Genomic DNA, 21,501 nt, shown 5'->3' on the forward strand with positions numbered 1-21,501 from the left:
ATTATATAAACGTATATAAACAGAGCAGCCGAATACATTCTAGCGAGATCAGAAGAAAAGAAGCACTTTTGACCAAAGGAATTTTGGCCGACTACAATTATGCGAAATAAATAAACATGAAATTTTATCACTGCTGTTATTAAGAAATGCTGGATAATAAAAATCTTTACTCTAACAAAAGAAAATGTCCATTTATTAGTAGCAGCACTTATCTGGAAGTTGAAACTTATTTATGTTTACGTTTGTAAATAAAAGACCCTTGAAGTGAAAATCAGCAATTTAGTCCACTTGCATGTTCTTTTATCACTGGGAAGGAACATTCACATCCTTATCACCCGATAGGAAATTGAGTTTGTGAAAGGTTTGCCGCATCTTGACACCTCTGGTGAAGCAAATTGGAAGTCTTGTGTTCATTCATTGGTTCGTGCACACTATTGCACTAGTCTAGTGGTAGAGCGTCATCCCGGAGAGCGGAAGAGCTGGGGTTCCATCCCCAGCCGCGTCATGGTAAACGACGTTAAAAGATGGTACTTGTTGTTACCCTGTCTGGCGCTCGGCACTAAGGGGCTAAAACAAGGACTGGTCGGCTCGGAGTCAGTATACTGTGTCTGAGTGGGGTATTCATGTTCAACTGCGGCATGGTATCTCAGTGAGCTAGCACTATAAATCGGCAACAGTCCGGACTAGTACAAGCAGCCACACACACAGACACACGTGCATGCACGTCGCTATATAAGTGCAATAATCTTGGACGCGATGTAAAACCCCATTTCAACTCAGCTCTTAGATAACCCATAAATGTTGCATTTATTGAGACAAAAGCAGCAAATAAACCACGTCGGTAAGGAAATATGTAGAATCTTTGCATGACCAGCTTAAGCAGTAATTTGCATTGAAGAATTCAGTTACCAGGAAAGCTCAGTCTTGTCAAACTGGTGTTCCACTGTTGTCGATCTAATATGAAGAAATAAGTTCTAAGATTGTGGTTCGATTTCCAGTTCGCCCTGATAATGCATCTATGTTTGTCAGCGCCAAATCTATGCACGTGGGTTTTGCCAAAGTGGTAAACATCAAAGACATATATCACCTCGGGCTTTCCACCCACATCAAACAGATGGCGTGATGTGTTGGAATACTGATCAAAGCAGCGTCAAACCAAACTCGCTCACTATACGTTAGGAGCAGCGCACTTCTTATCGAACCTGGCATGAGAGATTTAAACAAGAATTATATCACCAACGAAACGATGAATTATTGACATGTACATTTTGGCACCGGTGTCATTATAAACGGATGATGGTTCGCAAATATCCACATAGATGCAAGATGCATGAATATGACAATGACCGATATTTGCATCAGACTGTAAACAAAAGCATAATACTTCCCGGATGTTTGATTACTTTAGAGATGATCAAATATAGCAAGGGAGCATCATTTCATTCTATGTGTGATGTTTTTAATGAATTGTTTGTTCAGACAACAATGCTCAAAATGAATATTATTTTTATAGAAAGTACCTAAACGTTAATTTTGTGTGTCAACAATAAAACTGAATACATCCTTGTGGTAGCATATTTTTTAATTTTTCTTAATAGACATTTCTCGTTATTTAAATCATTTTCTCGTGATATCGATTAGTTTCTCGTTATTTCAAGTTTATCGAAAATCTAAATTTCTACAATATTTTTTTGTAAATTGAAATTCCCAGAAAAAGCTCGAAATTTTAAGAAAATAATTTAAGTAAGTAACGAGAAAATATTCGAAGCAACGTGAAAAAGATCAACCTCCAGTTCAGGTGAGCTAAAGCGCTTGAATGCACTGCACTATCCATTTTGGGGGAGTGGTCAATGCATTCCCGCAAACTCTTGGCACAGCTTGATGAAAACGTTTCTGTGAGGAGTAATGAGGATTGCAACCAATCAAATAGCAGCGTAACCAGTGTCAACAAAAATGGCGGAGAGAAGAAAAGCTCCTGCACCTGACGAGAGGATACAAGAGACTGATCGCCAGTTCCTGGGTCTGTAATCAACATTTTGGGAAAGAATGATGCTCTATTACATGTTACTTCATCGTATTCGTAACAGTGTTATTCTGACATGGATTAGGTTTAATCAACCACAGTTGACGTGTGGCCAATTCATTTCTTGCTCACATCATCATCATCATAAATAAGTCATTTCAAAGAAGGAACTGCAAGAACATCCACAAGATCGATGATTATGTGACTCGCGAAACGAAAAATAAGGCGATGAACCGATTGTGAGTCTGATTAACCGGTTACAACTTACAGTATACAATGTGCTCTCACCGTAAACTCAACTCCAGTTGGCCATGTTTTAGCCGAGAGCCACGGTCCTACAGTAAAGACATGACCCTACATCACGTCTTGACTGTAGGACACCATCGCGGCTCTCGACTAGGCATGTTTATACCCTATAGTGGAACATTGTTGTGCCAATCAACGAGCATACTGTCTAGTGGAGTGTTAACATGTGAATTTTCAAACTGGTACAGGCAAAAACAGCACCTCAGCAAAACATCACCGATTTCTCTGGCGAAAACGGCTAATTGTCGGGCGAAAACTGCACACTTACTTTTTAATAACGATAAGAACGATTTATGTAGTAGCATATATATGCTTCATTCACAGTTATTCTTTATTTACCATTGTCTTGTATTTGTCCACAAATATTGTCATCTCCAATGTCTCATGGCATTTCACAACACCTGTGAGAGCACTGTGTAAGTGACTGTGTCAGGGAGAAGTCACTATCTTTAAATCCCTGCCACAGGGATAGTCCCTGAGTCGGCCCTCCTGTATGAACCTTGTCGGGTGTTGAAGGAGACTGGGATGAGTCTAGATACCAAGGGTTTACTCACCCTCCTTGTTGTTGATTCATCCCTGCCAACCTGTAATGAAAGAAAACAGAAGTTAGAAAGTATAATAAATACATTAAAATTATATGACAGTTTATTTTAATTATTTGTATTTGTTTATTTGTATTAATATTACCTTAAACAGAGTTGTTGGTCCTGACAGCAACATTGTACACAGACCAGGATCGTGGAGAGAAGGTTGAGCGTGCGTTCCATTGGGTTTGGAAGTAGTTAGTTGCCAAAGTTTTCCTTGGGCAGGGACACAGTCTGTTATGAAAACATTCTTGTAATGTCGGCTGCCGGCAGAAAAGGGAGCGTCATGATATTTCTCATGAACTTGTGTATTTAATTTATTTCTGTATCAAGGTCTACAAAATAACGTGCAGTTTTTGTCAGGCAATAGTAGCTGTTTTCACTTTAGGCGAGGTGACTTTTTTGTCCAGTCTGTGCTGTTTTCACTCAGTGCCGTTTTGCTGAGGTGCCGTTTTAGCTCTAACCCTTTTCAAACACATGATATTTGCATTTGGGTGACCGATTATCAGCTGATTATCTACACTTAATCATGTAGACAATTCATTATCCTTTTCAATTATAAACCCACAGTAAGATATCTGCATCGGTATCCACAGAAGCAGAAGTCTAGAATTATTACTGATATTTTCTTCTACCTTTTGCAGAGAGGACCAATATTGGACACATGGTAAAGGATGTCCTTGCAAAGATCATATCTAACAGGCCCGATGACCCAATAGACTTCCTGGCTGATTAGTAAGTGGTAGTACTTTGAGGTTAAGATTATGTACACATGATTGAGGGCCTACTGTTCGACAGCCTACTTTTTAACGTCTCGGTTTCATCAGATGTCATGGAGTTAAATATTTCTTTACAATAAAACATGTTTTTCTCAGTGTAGTACAATCGTGGTAATATCCATTTTTAATGGCATACCAATATAGAACACAGCAAAAAACACAACATACAAGTAACAAGGTAAGAAATAATTAATAGGCCATGAAGTTGTTTTAAATCCAACAATATGGACCTAATGGTTATCGAGATGACTTGAATGAAGCTGAGCTGCTCATTCGGAGTTGACCACCCAGCGGCGACATGACTGTCGTGTTAATCTGCTGACCACATCACGCCGTTATGGAGTTCATTAAAAATATTCAGACATCAGTGTTTCAATGTTAGTGTTTTAAACATAATCCTGTGATGCACATAAATGGCACTTTATTGTAATTAATACAAGAATACAATTACAGATGAAACTTTATTATTAAGCATCATTCTCCCAGATGTTATTTAGTAGGACTGCATTCTATGGTACATGGTATCTCAGTGAGCTGGCACTATAAATCAGGCATCAGTCCTTGGACGCGACGTTAAGCCCAATGTCACCTCACCCACCTCCTCCTATCATATGACCCGTGAAGATCCGGGGTAGAATAGGTCTTCGGCAACCCATGCTTGCCGTAAAAGGCGACTATGCTTGCCGTGAAAGGCGACTAACGGGATCGGGTGGTCAGGCTCCCTGACCTGTTTGATGCATGTCATCGATCCCAGTTGTGTGGATCGATGCTCATGATGTCAATCATTGGACTGTCTGGTCCAGACTCGATTATTTGCAGACCACCGTCATATAGCTGGAATAATGCTGAGTGCGGCGTAAAACAACAAACCAACCAACCAACCTCCTATCATATTGAATGTTGAGTTTTATATATATCATTTTGCATTCTTGGGACTGATTTACATTTTGTGATGGAAATATTATTAGCAGTCGATATATCTCTCTCTCAAGATTAAATTTAAAATTTGATATCCTTTTGTAAACTTTTAAAATAACCTTAAACCTTCAACAAATATATTGTACAAAAACATTGGTCAACTTAACATTCTGAAATGGATTGTCATATTAAAGCATAAACTGGTATGTGCATGCCCTGATACAGTATTGGAAGGGCTCCATACACTTGATACAGTATTGGGAGGGCTCCATACACCTGATACAGTATTGGGAGGGCTCCATACACCTGATACAGTATTGGGAGGGCTCCATACACCTGATACAGTATTGGGAGGGCTCCATACACCTGATACAGTATTGAGAGGCTCCATACACCTGATACAGTATTGGGAGGGCTCCATACACCTGATACAGTATTGGGAGAGCTCCATACACCTGATACAGTATTGAGGGGCTCCATACACCTGATACAGTATTGGGAGGGCTCCATACACCTGATACAGTATTGGGAGGGCTCCATACACCTGATACAGTATTGGGAGGGCTCCATACACCTGATACAGTATTGGGAGGGCTCCATACACCTGATACAGTATTGGGAGGGCTCCATACACCTGATACAGTATTGGGAGGGCTCCCTACACCTTATACAGTATTGGGAGAGCTCCCTACACTGATTCCACAGGCTGATAATTCTCACCATGGATGTCAGTCGAGAGCCCTGTTTTAGTGCATCCCTTTTAAAACAATTATAACAGTAAAGTAGATGACAAGTTATTGGACATGTACACCAATTTTGTTCAACCTTATTGGTTAGGTGGTACCTAAATTTCGGAACTGGCTCTGAGTTTTTAACAACCATTAGCCACTTGCCTCAGTTGGAAAGAGTTAGCACAAAGCCCTGCATTACAGTTGATCTGTGCCTCACATGACGACCTCCCGTGTTTCAGCTTCGAGGCCCAGGAGGAGCAGAACAGTGCTGTGGAGAGAGCGCGGCATGTGCTGCTAATGACCCACCACAGCCGCCCAGTGTTTGAGAGCAACGTCAGGGTTGCCTATGATATTTTGGGGAAATTAAAAATTGCCAGTGAGTAAAACAGTGTCTATCAGTACCAAGAATGAGTGTTTCATTCAGAACTGGGTGCCTTGTACAAAGCAATCTTAGCGCTAAGGTGATCGTAACTTACATACCTTAACAAAGACTTTTGACAGTCGTAGTGCTACGGTTGTTTTGTACAATGGCACCCTGGTTGTGATGAATATGGATATGACATACTAATGTTTATAGCAAACTATTTTTATGCGGTGGTAGGTAGCCTAGTGCTTAAAGTATTAGCTTGTCACCGCTGAAGCTCAGGTTCGATTCGATGGCTTCATAGGTTCAATGTGTGAAGCCCATTTCTAGTGGCCCCCATTGAGCAGTGCGTTGCTTGTAATTATAAGAGAGACTGTGTCCGTGGTCTAGTGGTAGAGCGTCCGCCCGGAGAGCGGAAGGTCCGGGTTTCGATCCCCGACCGCGTCGTACCAAAAGACGTTAAAAGGTGGTACTTGTTGTTACCCTGTCTGGCGCTCGGCATTAAGGGGTTAAAGCAAGGACTGGTCGGGTTCGGAGTCAGTATACTGTGTCTGAGTGGGGTATTCATGTTAAACTGCGGCATGGTATCTCAGTGGGCTAGCACTATAAATCGGCAACAGTCCGGACTAGTACAAGCAGCCACACACACACTCACGTGCATGCACGTCGCTATATAAGTGCAATAATCTTGGACACGACGTTAAACCCAATTTCACCTCACCTTACCTGTAATTATAAGATTATTTTCCAAATTTACCAAGATCAAAGATGCTGAGGTACATAGTTGTCAACTGTCATAACTGCTTAATCAACATTTTTTAACCAAATGACCACATTTGATGTGGACCTTCATGAGAAGCACTAAATCTGGCGCTCCTTTATATAATGTTTATTGGGAACTTCACATGTGTCATTGTTTCAGCCCATGTGTGGTGAACTTGACATGACAATAAACTCCCATATGTCCGGATAAATATATGTTACTTTATTAATGCAAGCATTGACACTGACATTTATCACATTATTTTCATGATTTACATTGTACAATATTGTGAAGGTTCTGGGAAAGGGGCATAACTCTAATTTGATACATTAGATACACATGATATATTTTGTATCCCTATTGCATTCCCTTTCTTTACGTTGTTTTCATTTTGCAATCTACACTTTAAAACATTGTTAAGGCGTGAATTTGAGACAACCAAAAGCTTGAAGGTATCAATATTCTTTTTCTTGGGACAAAATATATTGGATTTAACACATGAATTTAAACATCATCATAATCATTACCCCCTAATCAACACATCACAAAGGCCAGGTTTCAATGAAGCATGGATACACTGAAATATTGCTGTATAGGCAGCGTAAGGCCCAGCTAAATCACTCTTGCTCCACATGAATACCATCAGTAAGAGAGGAGGTGAGTGAATGTTGTTTTATTCCAGTCCTATTACAGCAGGGGCTGTGAAAAATGTTGGGCCTCATATATTGTACATCGTTGTGCGGAACTGGGTCGTGGCAAACATGTATCAGTGTGCACCTGTGTATTTGTTTCAGTAAGTGAGTTGGGTTTAACGCCGCTTTGAACAGTATTCCAGTTATATCACAGCATGTCAGCTTGATGTGGGAGGAAAGCCCGAAGTGATGTACGTCTTTGACGTTTACCCCTTAGGTGAAACCCACGAGCACGGGTATGGTTCTGACAAACCTAGAAACATAATTTTGGCGACCAGGATTCAAACCCAGGATCATAGATTTCTGTCAACTCAAGGGACATAATTAACTCTGCACAGTGAATTAAGGCGCCCCAAGTAATTGTTTGAGTATGACATGCTATAAGTACTTTAATGGTAACCGTCAAATAACTGGAAGTTAATATACATATCTACATTTATGTTTCCAGACAGCAAAGGAGTGAAGAGGCGAGGTGTACATGGAGCCAACTACACAGACCTCATACAAAGCCTGTGTCGGTCAGTATCAACATGCAGAGCACAGGTGGCACTGTTGTCTTTGGTGCCGCACTTCCTCCTCATTGTGATCATTGGTCCGTCAGCACCATTATCATGCCTGCAGCTTGACCATAGTGGTCATCATATATGACCTGTGTAGCTCTGGGCTCTCCTTCCACATGCCTGCCCTCCTGCCTGTGTCTAGTAACTTTTCTGTTGGGCTGCATGAAATTCTTCTCCAACTGCCCGACTGTCTGGCTGTTAATTTTAAGACTACTTACATAGTCAGTTTTATTATACATTGTAACTCCTCATAGATTCTCAATTAATTGTTTGCATTATTTCAACTGAATCAAGATGCGATTTATCTCTTATTTTTAGAGGTTTTAAATGTTCAGTGTTTATAATGTCTGAATGCAGGCAGGTAACTTTGAAGATGGGCAGGCAATATTTATGGGTCACCTGCCCGACTGTCTTGTTGGGTCTTAAAATTGTTTCAAACACTGCATACAACTGACACACTGCATGTAGGAAGTAATTACAGTACCGTTTGAAGCGGTGCCAAACAGCACTTACTCCCCAGCGAGAATAGGTCTTCAGCAACCCATGCTTGCCGTAAAAGGTGACTGTGCTTGTCGTAAGAGGGGACTAACAGGATCGGGTGGCCAGGCTCGCTGATGCATGTCATCGATCCCAATTGCGTGGATCGATGCTCATGGTATTAATCACTGGATTGTCTGGTCCAGACTCGATTATTTACAGACCACCGTCATATAGCTTGAATATTGCAGAGTGTGGCGTTAAACAACAAACAAACAAACAAAATACTCCCCAGCGGGAGCATGGGTGGCTTTTTGGTCTACAAGCGGGTTCAATTCCTGAATTTGTCAACCCAATACCTGTCCTCGTGGCTTTCACCTTCTTCTACAAACAGCACTGAGGGATTCATTTCCTCCCACATTAAGCTGACACGACATCATGTAACTAAAATACTGTCACAAGGATTGATGTACCACCTCACTCAATATCAACAGGCCTTGACACAACATGGAGATCTTTTGTTACCTTGATGATGTTGATGTTCTGGTTGGCAAACACACTACCCATAGCAGGGTTAGACATGGCCAGTAGTCTGTTAGTCCAAGACTAGTGACAATACAGAGGGACTAGTAGCTTTCCAGAGTCATGATTTGTTAATCATGTGTTAACAAGCATTTAGAAATTGGATGTCATGACAAGGCCCAGTTGTCTAAGGCGCCGCGTTTCGCTGTGCAGAGTTGCGTCCCTTGGGCACGCAAGAAACCTATGATTGTGGGTTCGAATCCCAGTTCGCCCTGATTATGTTTCTCGGTTTGTCAGCACCATACCCGTGCTCCTGGGTTTCACCGAAGTGGTAAACGTCTGAGACCTGCATCACTTCGGGCTTTCCTCCCACATTAAGCTGACACGCCATGATATGACTGGAATACTGTTAAAAGCGGCATTAAACCCAACTGACTCACTCACTCCTTACATGGAGGCTCTACCATCAATAATGCATCATTTCCACTGTATTAAAATATGCATGTATGTAAGGTAGAGCTGATGGTAAAGGATTGAGAAGAGATGAAACTAATGTAGTGATTTCCACATGAACAATGCAGTTCTCTGTGTTATTTGTAGGGACATGCCGCCCATGGTGACCAGCAAACTGCGGAAACGGATCGAGTGTACCGACTTTGAAGCCGTTCCTTACGATGTGTTCAGATCAGGGATGTTCACCTGCTGTGTTCTACAAGGTGAGATGTTCACTGTGTAAAGTGTCGAGTTGGAATACATGACCTTTTCAGATGTATTGAGATATTCACAGTTGTCATAAACCTTTTTTTACATTTGATTCTTAGAAATGTTGCCTGCATAAGTAATTAAATCAAGATGTTTATATTTTACTATCCTGCTTTGACAGTGTGGCATTTGCTTTTCATCTTCGATATCCCTAACACAGAGTGAAAACAGCTCCCCCAAACCACCCTGGAGGCCTGTCACCCAGTCGTCTAAGGCTCCGCAATTCGCTGTGCAGAGTTGCGTCCCTTCGGCACGCCAGAAACCTATGATTGTAGGTTTGAATCCCGGTTCTCCCCAATTATGTTTCTAGGTTTGTCAGCACCATACCCGTGCTCGTGGGTTTCACCGAAGTGGTAAACGTCTTAAACCTGCATCACTTCAGGTTTTCCTCCCACATTAAGCTGACACGCCGTGATATAACTGGAATACTGTTCAAAGCGGCGTTAACTCCAACTCACTCACTTACTGTCATCTTATCCAGTTAGATGCCCTTGAACTTCCTCTTGCTCCTCTGGTATGTTAAAGCCAGTTGTTTTCACTCTGTGTTGTGGACATTGTAATGTCTATTACACTGTCAGAGCAAGCTAAGAATTTGACATATAGAATGTTCATATTCCTGTAATGAAAGGGAAATGACAGACATTTGGAGAGCACCCAGAGTAATCAGAGCTTTAAGAGTCGAAATACAATACTTACCTCCCTTCAACTAACATTGAGTTAGGTTTTTGGAGCATAATCAAAATAGGAATGGGTCAATTCAGTCAATTCCATTTTTTTTGGTAGTGATTCTAAATTTTATAAACGGTTGCATCAAAGAGGTGTGTGTGCTTCCCTACACCCTCTCTGTTATCTTATATGTTTCACGTATCATCTGGTTTCATACCCATTACCATATTTAAATGGGTTTGTGTGCCAGTTGTTTACAGGTTTCACAGATCTTGTGGAAGAAGAGTGCCACAGGTAGACCTATATTTGCACAAAAGCTTTGGGAGGAAGAGTTATTTCCCTTTATGCATCTTAACTTGGGCAGTGTTTAAGAGTCACAAATGCTAATTTTTGGTGCTTTCATTCCATTTCAGACTACGCAAAGCTGTCTGAACTTTTGTTCCGCTCACTGGACGTCCAGAACTGTGGTAAGGCTGACAAGGTTCTGTGTGACGCCGTCCTGGACCAGCTTAGGACAGCTCTGGGCAGCTCCAGGAACGACGTCAAGAGGTAGGAGGGCACTTGATACTGACTGTAGAGCCACTCCATGGAGATTCCATCTTCCCGAGGCAAGGGATTTAACTGACTGTAAAAGTCCAACTTCCACCCTTGCTGAACTAGACTGGAATTATGGAGTTATATTTTGGCTGGACTAACAAGTCTATGCATAGTCCAATCCAAATTGCGTTACAAAATCATCATCCTGTTCTTCTTAACCTGCTTGCTGATTTCTGTCGATTGCAGGATTTGCAAAGCATTTGTACCGTCAACTGGGTGTCAACAGATATTTTCCAAATCTTTTCACATTTAATCAAGGTGCTCACATGAATTGATGCACTTCGTGAAGTAAGACCTGTTTTATTACAATAAAGATCTTGATTATCGGTCAGGACATCTTCACTGGGGGCCTCCATTTTGTTTGGAGCAAATGCAAGTGATATCAGAGGTGGAATCTGATTGGTAAAAAGAAGGGATATAACTTGTAATAGCCACTGGTTGCGCTTCGATGGAACCCAGAATTTCCTGCCTTGCCTCGGGAAGATGTGGAGATTCACACTTGTGCATGTGGTCTTGTGGATAGAGCATCTGCCCCAAGAGCATGTCATACTGAAAACGGTAAATGATGGTACTTGTTGTTATCCTGCCTGCATGGTGCTCGGCTTTAGGGGATGAAACAAGGCCTAGTTGTCTCAAAGTCAAACTAATCAGAATGAGAAAGTCGCAATTTGTGACCTGGCTGCACATGTGTCATCGTATCCCGTAGCTTATCAATCACTGGCTTGTCTCATCCAGTCTCCATTTGTAACAGGACACCATGTCATAGGTGTAACATTACTGAATGCATCTTAAAATACTATTCACTCGCTTACCTCATATATATTAGTTCCCCTTTGAAGTCCCTAGCAACCTATAACAAAACTCTGTTGTCAATCCTGTCTTCTGTCAGATATGAGATGATCATTTACTGTTGTGTGTATTTCAGGATCATGGAGTCTGGCTACAACCTCGGCCCAGATGGACTGTACTTTGCTCTTGATCGGGTGAGTCCATGTGTTGCCTGTGTCACTTTCTTCATGTTTATATATACTACTGGTCATAGGGGCCACCAGCAAATAATGTCAGTGGACGGATTATTGCATGCATGAAGAAAATTGTGAAAGATACAGGCTTTTTACACTAAGTTAGGTCTCTTTTCTGAAGTAAGTGTTTGGTACTGTCCAGTGTTAGACATTGGCACTAGTCCTGTAGTCCTTATCAATCTGCCGAATAGTTGAGGTATTATAGGGACTAGTAGAAGTTTGCCCTTTTAAAGGGTTTTGCTATTTGTTATCATTCTGAGGACTAGTGGACTGCTGTCATTGGCAAGACGGACATTTGATTTCTAGCAAGAGTTATGTCCCTTGAAATACACGCGAAATGAACACTCAACATCTAAGACATGGCCTTAAGAACAATCTATTTCCTGAAAAGTTGTTAAATAAATATATGTATTTATAACCTACATTGTTAGTGAGAGATCTTCAAGTTAGAGATGTACATGAAAGGTCTAATACCAGTAAGGTAAATGAGTTGTGAAGTCTTTAACAATGTAGGGTCCACACAAGTACTGGAGCTGTGTTACCTCTGAGCCGAGGCCATGGTTATTTTGTGAAATGGTCAGTGATTGGGGAGGAATGAAGTCTGACTTTGAGATGTGGAATAGTTTTTATATGAATATTTCAAACATAAACTGTTAGGCCAGACCAATTTCTATGTCTTGCCCAATAGTTTTCTTGATGAGCATTCTAAGATGCAGTTGGCAAAATGAAAGAAATGTTGCCTCGGTTTGCTAAAGGGTAATTTCTAGGGTTGTGTATTGATGAAACAGTTGTATAGCAAGTATCTGTATTACAATATGTATTGCGATATTTTGGGAGCTAAATTGTTTGACAGTGATTGACACTGATTGTACATACAATACAGATCCTTTTTTTCTAAATACTACAGTAAATATTACTCGGCGTGGTCAGTTGCCACCATTTTGTAGTCATAGATACAGGGGAGACAACAACATGAGAGAAACATCGCTTTAGTGTCTCCGCTGTTTTGTCAATCAATTTCAAAGGGAAACATCATATGTACTGAATTCCTGCGTAGATTTTAGGTTAAACGATACAAATAATAATGAGACTTGTAATATTTTTTTGTCCAATATACTGGAACAGAAAAAATATTGCAATATGTATCGTTTGAAGTGTGTTGCAGTATACAGTTATAAAGGTAATGCCACGCAGTCCTTGTAATTTCATCAAATATCTGTTCAAAAGAAGGATGTCAACTAACTTGATGGAACACAGAATTTAACAAGTTTAACAATTGTTTTCCCCTCCTCTTTGAAATTTAGCTCAGTCTCATAATTATTATGTTCACACAAGAAAACAATAGGTTTTATGTTGGAGGTAATTTGACCTACTGTCATGATTGTAACATTCATGGATATAGATGTACACTTGTCAAAAATGCGATGATGCAGCTAGAGAGTTGTCTGATTCTGGATACCTGTGTTTACTGTCCAGGAAAGTTCTGACGACATAGTGATTAGTGAGGTAATGTATCCACATATATGTTTGCCTACTAATCATGCTTATATATTTCTATATTTCTACATGTGATGAGGCACTTGTGGTTTACTTACTCTACTGTCTAAACAGTTGTATGACCTTTCACTCTCTGACAGTGTCAGATGACCCTTGAACTGCTTCTTGAAATGGTGGCTGTTTTGTTTTTCCAGTGTTTACCCTTCAGCTGAGGGTTGATAAGCTGAGGTCTTGGTGATATGTATTCAGAATTAACCAACATGTTAACAGATAAATTGCATATAAATGACTGTTTAGCTTCAATAACAACTAGGATAATTTGGATGAAAAGAAATATGATATTATTCAATTCCTATGATAATTTTTCACACCATACCATGTCATTTTCACGTATCTGAATTTTATTAATTTATTTTAATGTACCAGGACATGGTGAAAATGTTGAAACTTTAGACATTGTTTACAAATTTGGGAAGCTGTTCATATTATTTGACCTATATGACATGTAATAAGTCTTCTTCTGAAATGAAAAATCAAACATCAATTTCCCTTAAGCATGTAGAGCCGGGACATTCTTAAATAAGTAGTTAGTTTTTAATCTTTGATAATTAATTATATTGTAGGGTAAGTTATCTGAACTATCCTGACAATTTTACAGATACATGCCACCACGTACAGACACAAGTGCTAAGTCTGTTTATCCTCACAGGCTTCCTTGTGAGGCTAAAAACATAATAGTCTTGCCTCTCAGGCACCCCCCGCATCATCATAGAGTCTGACGCATGTTTCTTATATTTTTTTAAGCCAACGGTGTAGACATGTTTGTTCATTTCAGCATTAATGTAACACAAGATAGCCAGTAGTCTGATGTGCAGTAATTCACTGTACAGAGTTTTGTCCCTTATATGTGCCAGGATTTGCTAGTCATGGTTTAGATCTCCTTGTTGATGGTGCTTGGCCTCATTCACATGTTCACCAAAGTTGGAAAAGAGTCTAAATACTGATGCACTTTGGCCAGTTCTTCCACATATAGGATAACAAATGGTCAGAGAACATGTTTTACACAGTGAGGAAAGAAGTGAATGCGGTATCATCCTTGTGTTACAGGACACACATCAAAGTATGGCAATCCAGTGGTGTTCCTTGGTAGTGAGTTGTCTTTGTTTGTGGGTTGTGCCCCTTGTTTTTCAGGATCCTCCAGGTGTGGGTTTGGATTCCAGATGGTCTTGATCTTTGTTAGCAACATTCCAGAGCTTGTTGGTTTCACTGTGTCCCAGAGAACTTCCCTCCCACATCTAGCTGACAAGTCATATACACTTATAACACTTGAAATTTAACCAACTCATTCATTCATTTCAGGCTCTGAGCCGAGACCGGTCCGGTGGCTTCCAGACCAATGATCAGTTTGTGACGGAGGCGTGCGAGGCTTTTCTAACAAAGGTTAGAGAAGGGTTCATATCTTACTGTATTCCATCTCATGGGACGGGTAACTCGGGTACTCAGGTACTTGGGGCAGGTGGGTACTGGGTAGGACCAGGGTACCCACAGGACTAACCGGACCCGTGGTTAGTCATGTTATATTGTGTTTAATGACACAAATTATCAAGAACTCTTGGATACACTACAAGTCATTGACGTTTGAATTTCTTTCTGACTATGCACCCATTCCTTCTGACTTTTATATGTTTGAGTAAAGACAAAACTTCAGTCAACTTCAGTGTATGCTTGACCAGATCGTTTTATATGTGTATCTAAATACATTTTGCCAGGGCTACAGTCAAACTTTAGTGGGGTGGGTACCTGGGTAGTAAATTTAGACCCGTCCCAGCCGTTGGCACAGAAATATATGAGGTGATGGGTGGACAACTCGTATAGGGTTACACACAACCCAATGTTTTCCCATAGACTCCTTTTGAAACGTTATATTTTAAACTGACTAAGCAGTCAACAGCTATAACATTCTCACATGTGCGCAGTCAGGCCTTAAAACAGCAAAAAAAACAAAAAATTGAAGAGCTTAGGCAGCTTCTTTTCTGAGTACAGGAAGTTAAACTCACTACCCCCAGTTCTGCACTAAATGTCACTTTCTTGAAAATATCTGAGGTCACATTCAGCAAAAAGTCATGATGTTAAAAAAGCTGGCACTAACTATAAAAAAAAATGTGGTCACTTTTAATTACTGGATGAATGTGCATAAAAATCTTACACAAAATCATGCAATCAAAGCTGCCAGGTTCTCGCTCGCTCGCTCACTCACTCACTCACTCACTCAAACACACCCATCCACCCACTCACTCACTCACACAAACCCACCCACCCACTCACTCATACAAACACACCCACCCACCCACCCAATCTTACTCACCCACCCAATCTTACTCACTCAAACAAACACTCACTCAAACAATCACTCAAACACTCAAACATACAGTGTATCACCAATCATAGAATTTGATGTTGTGAGCTGATTGTGATCTTGTATGTCTATGACTACATTATCAATACTTCAGTCTTCAATGTTGGTTTGTTTCTTGCTTAATGCCACACTAAACAATATGATGGCAGTCTGGACCAGACAGTTCAGTGACATCATGAAATATTTACTTGTCATCAATGTTTTACCATTTGTCAATGGACAATCATAAGGCATCAATAATTCAATCAACTGATACTCGCCGTCGCTGCTATCATAAACTTAGTTGAAGTGCTCAGTTCTAAATGAAAATGAGAGCTATCTACCAAACAGTGGGACTACATCAAATTTCAAAACACACTAGGTAGGTTTATCTCCTTAATGTGAGACCCGTGAAGATTCCGGGGTAGAATAGGTCTTCAGCAACCCATGCTTGCCGTAAAAGGCGACTATGCTTGTCGTAAGAGGCAACTAACTGCATCGGATGGTCAGGTTCGCTGACTTGGTTGAAGCATGACATCGATCCCAATTGGGTGGATCGATGCTCATGATATCAATCACTGGATTGTCTGGTCCAGACTCGATTATTTACAGAACGCCATCATATAGCTGGAATATTGCTGAGTGCATTAAACAACAAACCAACCAACCAACCAACCTTAATGTGAAGGTTTACTTGTGTGAGTAAATGTGTATATGTTTTAACATTTATAGTTTCAGTATTCTCTGACAATTATTTAACCTGAAGCCTTTTTTGTTTCAGGTGAAAAAACTCACATGACGTCAATTTCAACTTTTCATCACGTCATTCACGTACCTCACAGTCGTCAATCATCTCACCTCGTTGCATGAACATTGTTTGTTGTCTATAGCGAGCTCCAACTGCTTATTCTTGTTAATATGTGGGATTTATTAACTAAGTTTGTGGTTGAGAATTTCAGTGTGTCAGTGCTTTAATAATTACTAATTGGTACATGCTCTAAATCGTCAATATCCATGTATGTATGTATTATGGAGCTTCAACACAGAACATATTGGCTCTAAACTGTTTCCAGACCATTGTGTCTGTAGACTGACGGACATGTTTCACTTGACAAATTATTAAAATATTTTGTTCACGGTGTCTTGTATGTATCATGTACATATTAATTTATTTTTACACATTAAAAATGTATTTTTGAAAAATGATCATTATATCATTGGAATAACCTAAGTTGTTGAATATCTTTTGAATAAAACATGTTAAATGTAACCTTATCTGCGCCTTATGACATGTGACCTGATTAACAAGCATGTAGTCTATGCAGGTCGGTACCATCTATATGATTAATGTGTCTATTGATGACAAAAGGACTTTGTGGCTTGAGAGAAGTAGGGAGAGACTATTTTTATAAGGGGTATATCTATGTGATACTATTTTCCTAAAATAAATGTAATGTATGAGAAGCCTTATACTTAAGAGTACCATGTGTTTCAGACATAGTTTTGTGTTGACTGTATGTTGTATGCATGGATACTGGTCACTGGGTACAATCCCATCTGTATGTAGTCAGTTAACACTGTATTTCCCTATGTTCTCACATGTTTACAACAATGTCCAGGGGCATGTGAGGCCATGTGATCGATGGCATTAATATTGGCTGTACAGAGTTGCATCCCCTAGCAAGGCCAGGATCTGCTGGTTCATACCCAGATATACCCTGATAATATTGCTGTGCAAAGTTGTGCCCCTGAATCCCTGATTTGACCCAGTTATGAGTTGTCTTGCAACACCAGAGACCCATCCCTGGTGTCCCCGCCGTGATATTGGTGGAATGTTGCTTCTTGAAAAGCAGCATAAACCCAAACTCACTCACTCACTCACTCACATATGGCCATGAACCTGCAGACAAAGGAAATAAATATGAGTGTTCTCTCTTTTTTAAACTTGATGAAATGCACAACTACATACCAAAGCAAACATTCATACTTAATGTGAATCACATCTGTTATGTACACAGATAATGAGATGCTTTGAACATTTTATTTAAAACATTTAAATATAAAACAATAAGATGCCTCCTGACTCTAATTACTACCTGTACTTATGGCTTTATGAGGGCTTTGCTTTCTGTTGTTCTGGGAAATAATGACATATAGTGCATGTTCTGTATAGATCCCCTGTATAGAAACTACCCCACAATTGTCATGAGCTAATTGGTGAGGTGAGATTAGGTGTGGTGAAATGGCATTTAACGTCGCATTCAAGATTATTGCACTTTATGGCGACATGCATGCACGTGTGTGCGTGCGTGCGCGTGTGTGAGCGCTTGTACTAATCAGGACCATTGCCGATTTTATAGTGCTAGCCCACTGTGATATCATGCCGCAGTTTAACATGAATACCCCACTCCTAGCCAACCAGTCTTTATTTTATCACCTTGATGCCTATATTGTATGACACGGCCGGGGGTCAAACCACCAACCTTCCGCTCTCCGGACAGCCACTCAATCCACTACAGAGGTGGCCCAAAGAGCTAACTGAGGATTGGATGGTTACCATGTCTGACCTGGCTGATGGTGTGTTATCACGGCCTCATGGCTTGAACTGTTGGTCATGCATATTTCAGTGTTGCTTATATTTCATATTGGAGTTATAAACAGTTCCAGAGTAGAGACATCCTCAAAGGGCTGTTATATCCCTTAAACACTTCAATTATGGTCCTGTGTTTAAAGTCAACCATGAAAACCGTGGAAACTTGTTAGGAAGGACTGGTGCCTTGACACATACATGTTATGAACAGTACATGAATTAAGACTTCATTTTCATCTGATTGGACTACCGTGCTGTACGTGTGTTTTGTGTTTGAGTTTGCTGAATACTGACACATTGACAAGAATGTACTACAGCTTACAGTGTTTAGTCAGCTGCATGGATCACAATCCCTTCACATTAACATCCACTTGATTCCACTCCCAGTTCCCTAAAGGTAAGAAACCGTTGTCATACATACACACTTCACTCTCATTTCTTGCATCCAAATAACAGTTCATGTTTTCAATAATAGAGTGCAGCAATACATACGGTCTGTTAGTATCATTTTCATGAACTTCTCTAAAGAGTATTAATAAATATTAATTCCTTGTCCTGACAAGGACGTCTGCAAGTGTTTGTCATGTTCTTGATACTTTGAAATTGAGCATTGAATGTTGTGATATTTAAATTAGGCCTCTGTCTGTATGTTTAATGGTGAGGCATCTGTCTGAATAGTTCATGGTGAGACTTCAGACTTCTTGTTTAATTGTGAGGCCTCTATATTTGTGTTAATTAGATTCCTGTTTTCTGGTGTGTTTTTTAATTGTTTGTTTTACAGATTGTTTTCCAAATCTGTAGGATCGATTTTTGGAAACAATGCAACATTTTATGAGTATTTTATGATTTTTTTATATCCCACATACAATGTTCGAAGCATTTGTTGGTTGGTGGATATAAATAAATGAAGTATAGAAAATGGCTTGCAGAATGTGCCAGTCAAGTTTCACTTTTCTGACCATATTTGATTACCTTGAAGTTTTTGACATCACTAAAATGACTTACCACATTCAACAATATCACATTATTCTCCTCAAAATGTTTATTTTATTTCACATTTTGGGTAGCCATATCTGTAACACAATTATTAAAAAATGAAAGTCTAAAATGATTGATGTAGGACAGAAAAACAAAGTTTTGATTAATGATTTTCTTTTTATACAGGTACAAGAGCTGTAACCATGGTAATAGCCTCTTGAAACATGTGAAAGGATAGAGATATCTTCAGCAAAACATGACCGATATATACAATACCATCTTACACTTTTGTTTGTTGTCTATTTTTTTGTTGTGTTTCAAAGTTCAAGTCAGTGTCATTTTGTCCTGTTTCCAAGAATCAAACTAGCTATGAAATGAATTATGTATCCAAGTATGCAACAAGAGCTTCTGAAAATGATAGCTGAGTGTATTCTATCAGTTTGTGTGAATGCTGTTTTTTGCTTTAGTGAGTTAATGTTAGTCTACACTGTTCATAAAGGTGAGGGGGCACGGGTGGCCCAGTCCTCTAAGGTGCTGTGATTCGTGGTGCAGAGTTGCGTCCCTTGGGCACGCCAGAAACCTATGATTGTGGATTCTAATCCTGGTTCGCCCCGATTATGTTTCTAGGTTTGTCAGCACCATACCCGTGCTCCTGGGTTTCACCGAAGTGGTAAACGTCTGAGACCTGCATCACTTCGGGCTTTCCTCCCACATTAAGCTGACACGCCGTGATATAACTGGAATACTGTTAAAAGCGGCGTTAAACCAAACTCACTCACTCACTCATAAAGGTGATGCAATGTAAAAACTACCAAGAACCAGTCTGAATGAAAAGGGGTCCATTGCAACATTTTCCAGGCACAGTTCAGTTCTTAGAATTTTGGCAGTGACAGCATGAGCATGACAGCAATGCTTCGTCATCCTTGGTCAGAAAGGTGACACAATGCAAGCTTTACCAAAAACAAGTCTGTAGAAGAAGGATTTCACTGAGAAGTTAACATTATTATAGGGAACAAGGCATCACAGTACAGAGTTGTGAGGAGGATTTGCAAATGCATGATTGAATAAAATAGTGTGTAGAATAAATATTGCTTTTAAAATATAGTCCCAAGAAAACCAATGCAAATCTGTTCTCAGCTTTAGTGTCTCTGACAACAAATATATAATTATTTGGATTGATCCTTTCTCTGAAGACTCCCAGGAACCAAAATTGGTTATTGCTATTGATTACCATTCCAAATATTTTATTCACAACTTTTGCTGTCTCTGTCCTTTGTTGTCCTTTTTATGACAAACTGCTTCAGGTGTCACTGCTAGTCTTGAATCTTGTACCTGAATCTTCGTGTAGCATATCAGTCACATGTGTAGCAATAGGTGTGTCAAGAGACATAGCCACATGTGTCATACAGGTACATGTAATGTTATGAAGGCTTGTGTAATGTCATTAAGGCATGTGTAATGTCATACAGACACATGTAATGTCATTAAGGCATGTGTAATGTCATACAGACACATGTAATGTCATACAGACACATGTAATGTCATTAAGGCATGTGTAATGTCATACAGACACATGTAATGTCATTAAGGCATGTGTAATGTCATACAGACACATGTAATGTCATTAAGGCATGTGTAATGTCATACAGATACATGTAATGTCATACAGACACATGTAATGTCATTAAGGCATGTGTAATGTCATACAGATACATGTAATGTCACACAGACACATGTAATGTCATTAAGGCATGTGTAATGTCATACAGATACATGTAATGTCATTAAGGCATGTGTAATGTCATACAGACACATGTAATGTCATGAATATGCATGTGATGTTATGAAGGCATGTGTAATGTCATAAATATGCATGTGATGTTATGAAGGCACGTGTAATGTCATAAATATGCATGTGATGTTATGAAGGCACGTGTAATGTCATAAATATGCATGTGATGTTATGAAGGCATATGTAATGTCATTAAGGCACGTGTATTGTCATAAATATGCATGTGATGTTATGAAGGCACGTGTAATGTCATAAATATGCATGTGATGTTATGAAGGCATATGTAGTGTCATTAAGGCACGTGTAATGTCATAAATATGCATGTGATGTTATGAGGCACGGGTAATGTCATAAATATTTATGTGATGTTATGAAAGCATGTGTAATGTCATTAAGGCACGTGTAATGTCATAAATATGCATGTGATGTTATGAAGGCACATGTAATGTCATACATATGCATGTGATGTTATGAAGGCATGTG

General features: G+C 39.8%; 1 protein-coding gene across 2 annotated transcripts; it reads left to right on the plus strand.

Annotated features, from left to right (window-relative positions):
• The first annotated feature begins 1,938 nt into the window (after window positions 1–1,938).
• LOC124143014 (tubulin polyglutamylase complex subunit 1-like) lies at window positions 1,939–19,618 on the plus strand. 2 transcript variants are annotated; one of them, XM_046511794.2, is made up of 9 exons: window positions 1,939–2,020; window positions 3,558–3,648; window positions 5,581–5,717; window positions 7,609–7,678; window positions 9,320–9,435; window positions 10,561–10,696; window positions 11,670–11,727; window positions 14,623–14,703; window positions 16,440–19,618. In XM_046511794.2, exons 1-9 carry the CDS (start codon window positions 1,954–1,956, stop codon window positions 16,455–16,457), a joined length of 774 nt encoding a protein of 257 aa, XP_046367750.2. In that variant the 5' UTR covers window positions 1,939–1,953; the 3' UTR covers window positions 16,458–19,618. The 2 variants fall into 2 exon arrangements, with proteins under 2 accessions (XP_046367750.2, XP_046367751.2); XM_046511795.2 differs by having other exon boundaries at window positions 19,413–19,618.
• Window positions 19,619–21,501: the final 1,883 nt, after the last annotated feature.

This window comes from Haliotis rufescens, unplaced genomic scaffold, assembly GCF_023055435.1.
Source record: "Haliotis rufescens isolate VD_foot unplaced genomic scaffold, xgHalRufe1.0.p SCAF_4, whole genome shotgun sequence".
In the NCBI taxonomy this organism is placed as follows: domain Eukaryota; kingdom Metazoa; phylum Mollusca; class Gastropoda; order Lepetellida; family Haliotidae; genus Haliotis; species Haliotis rufescens.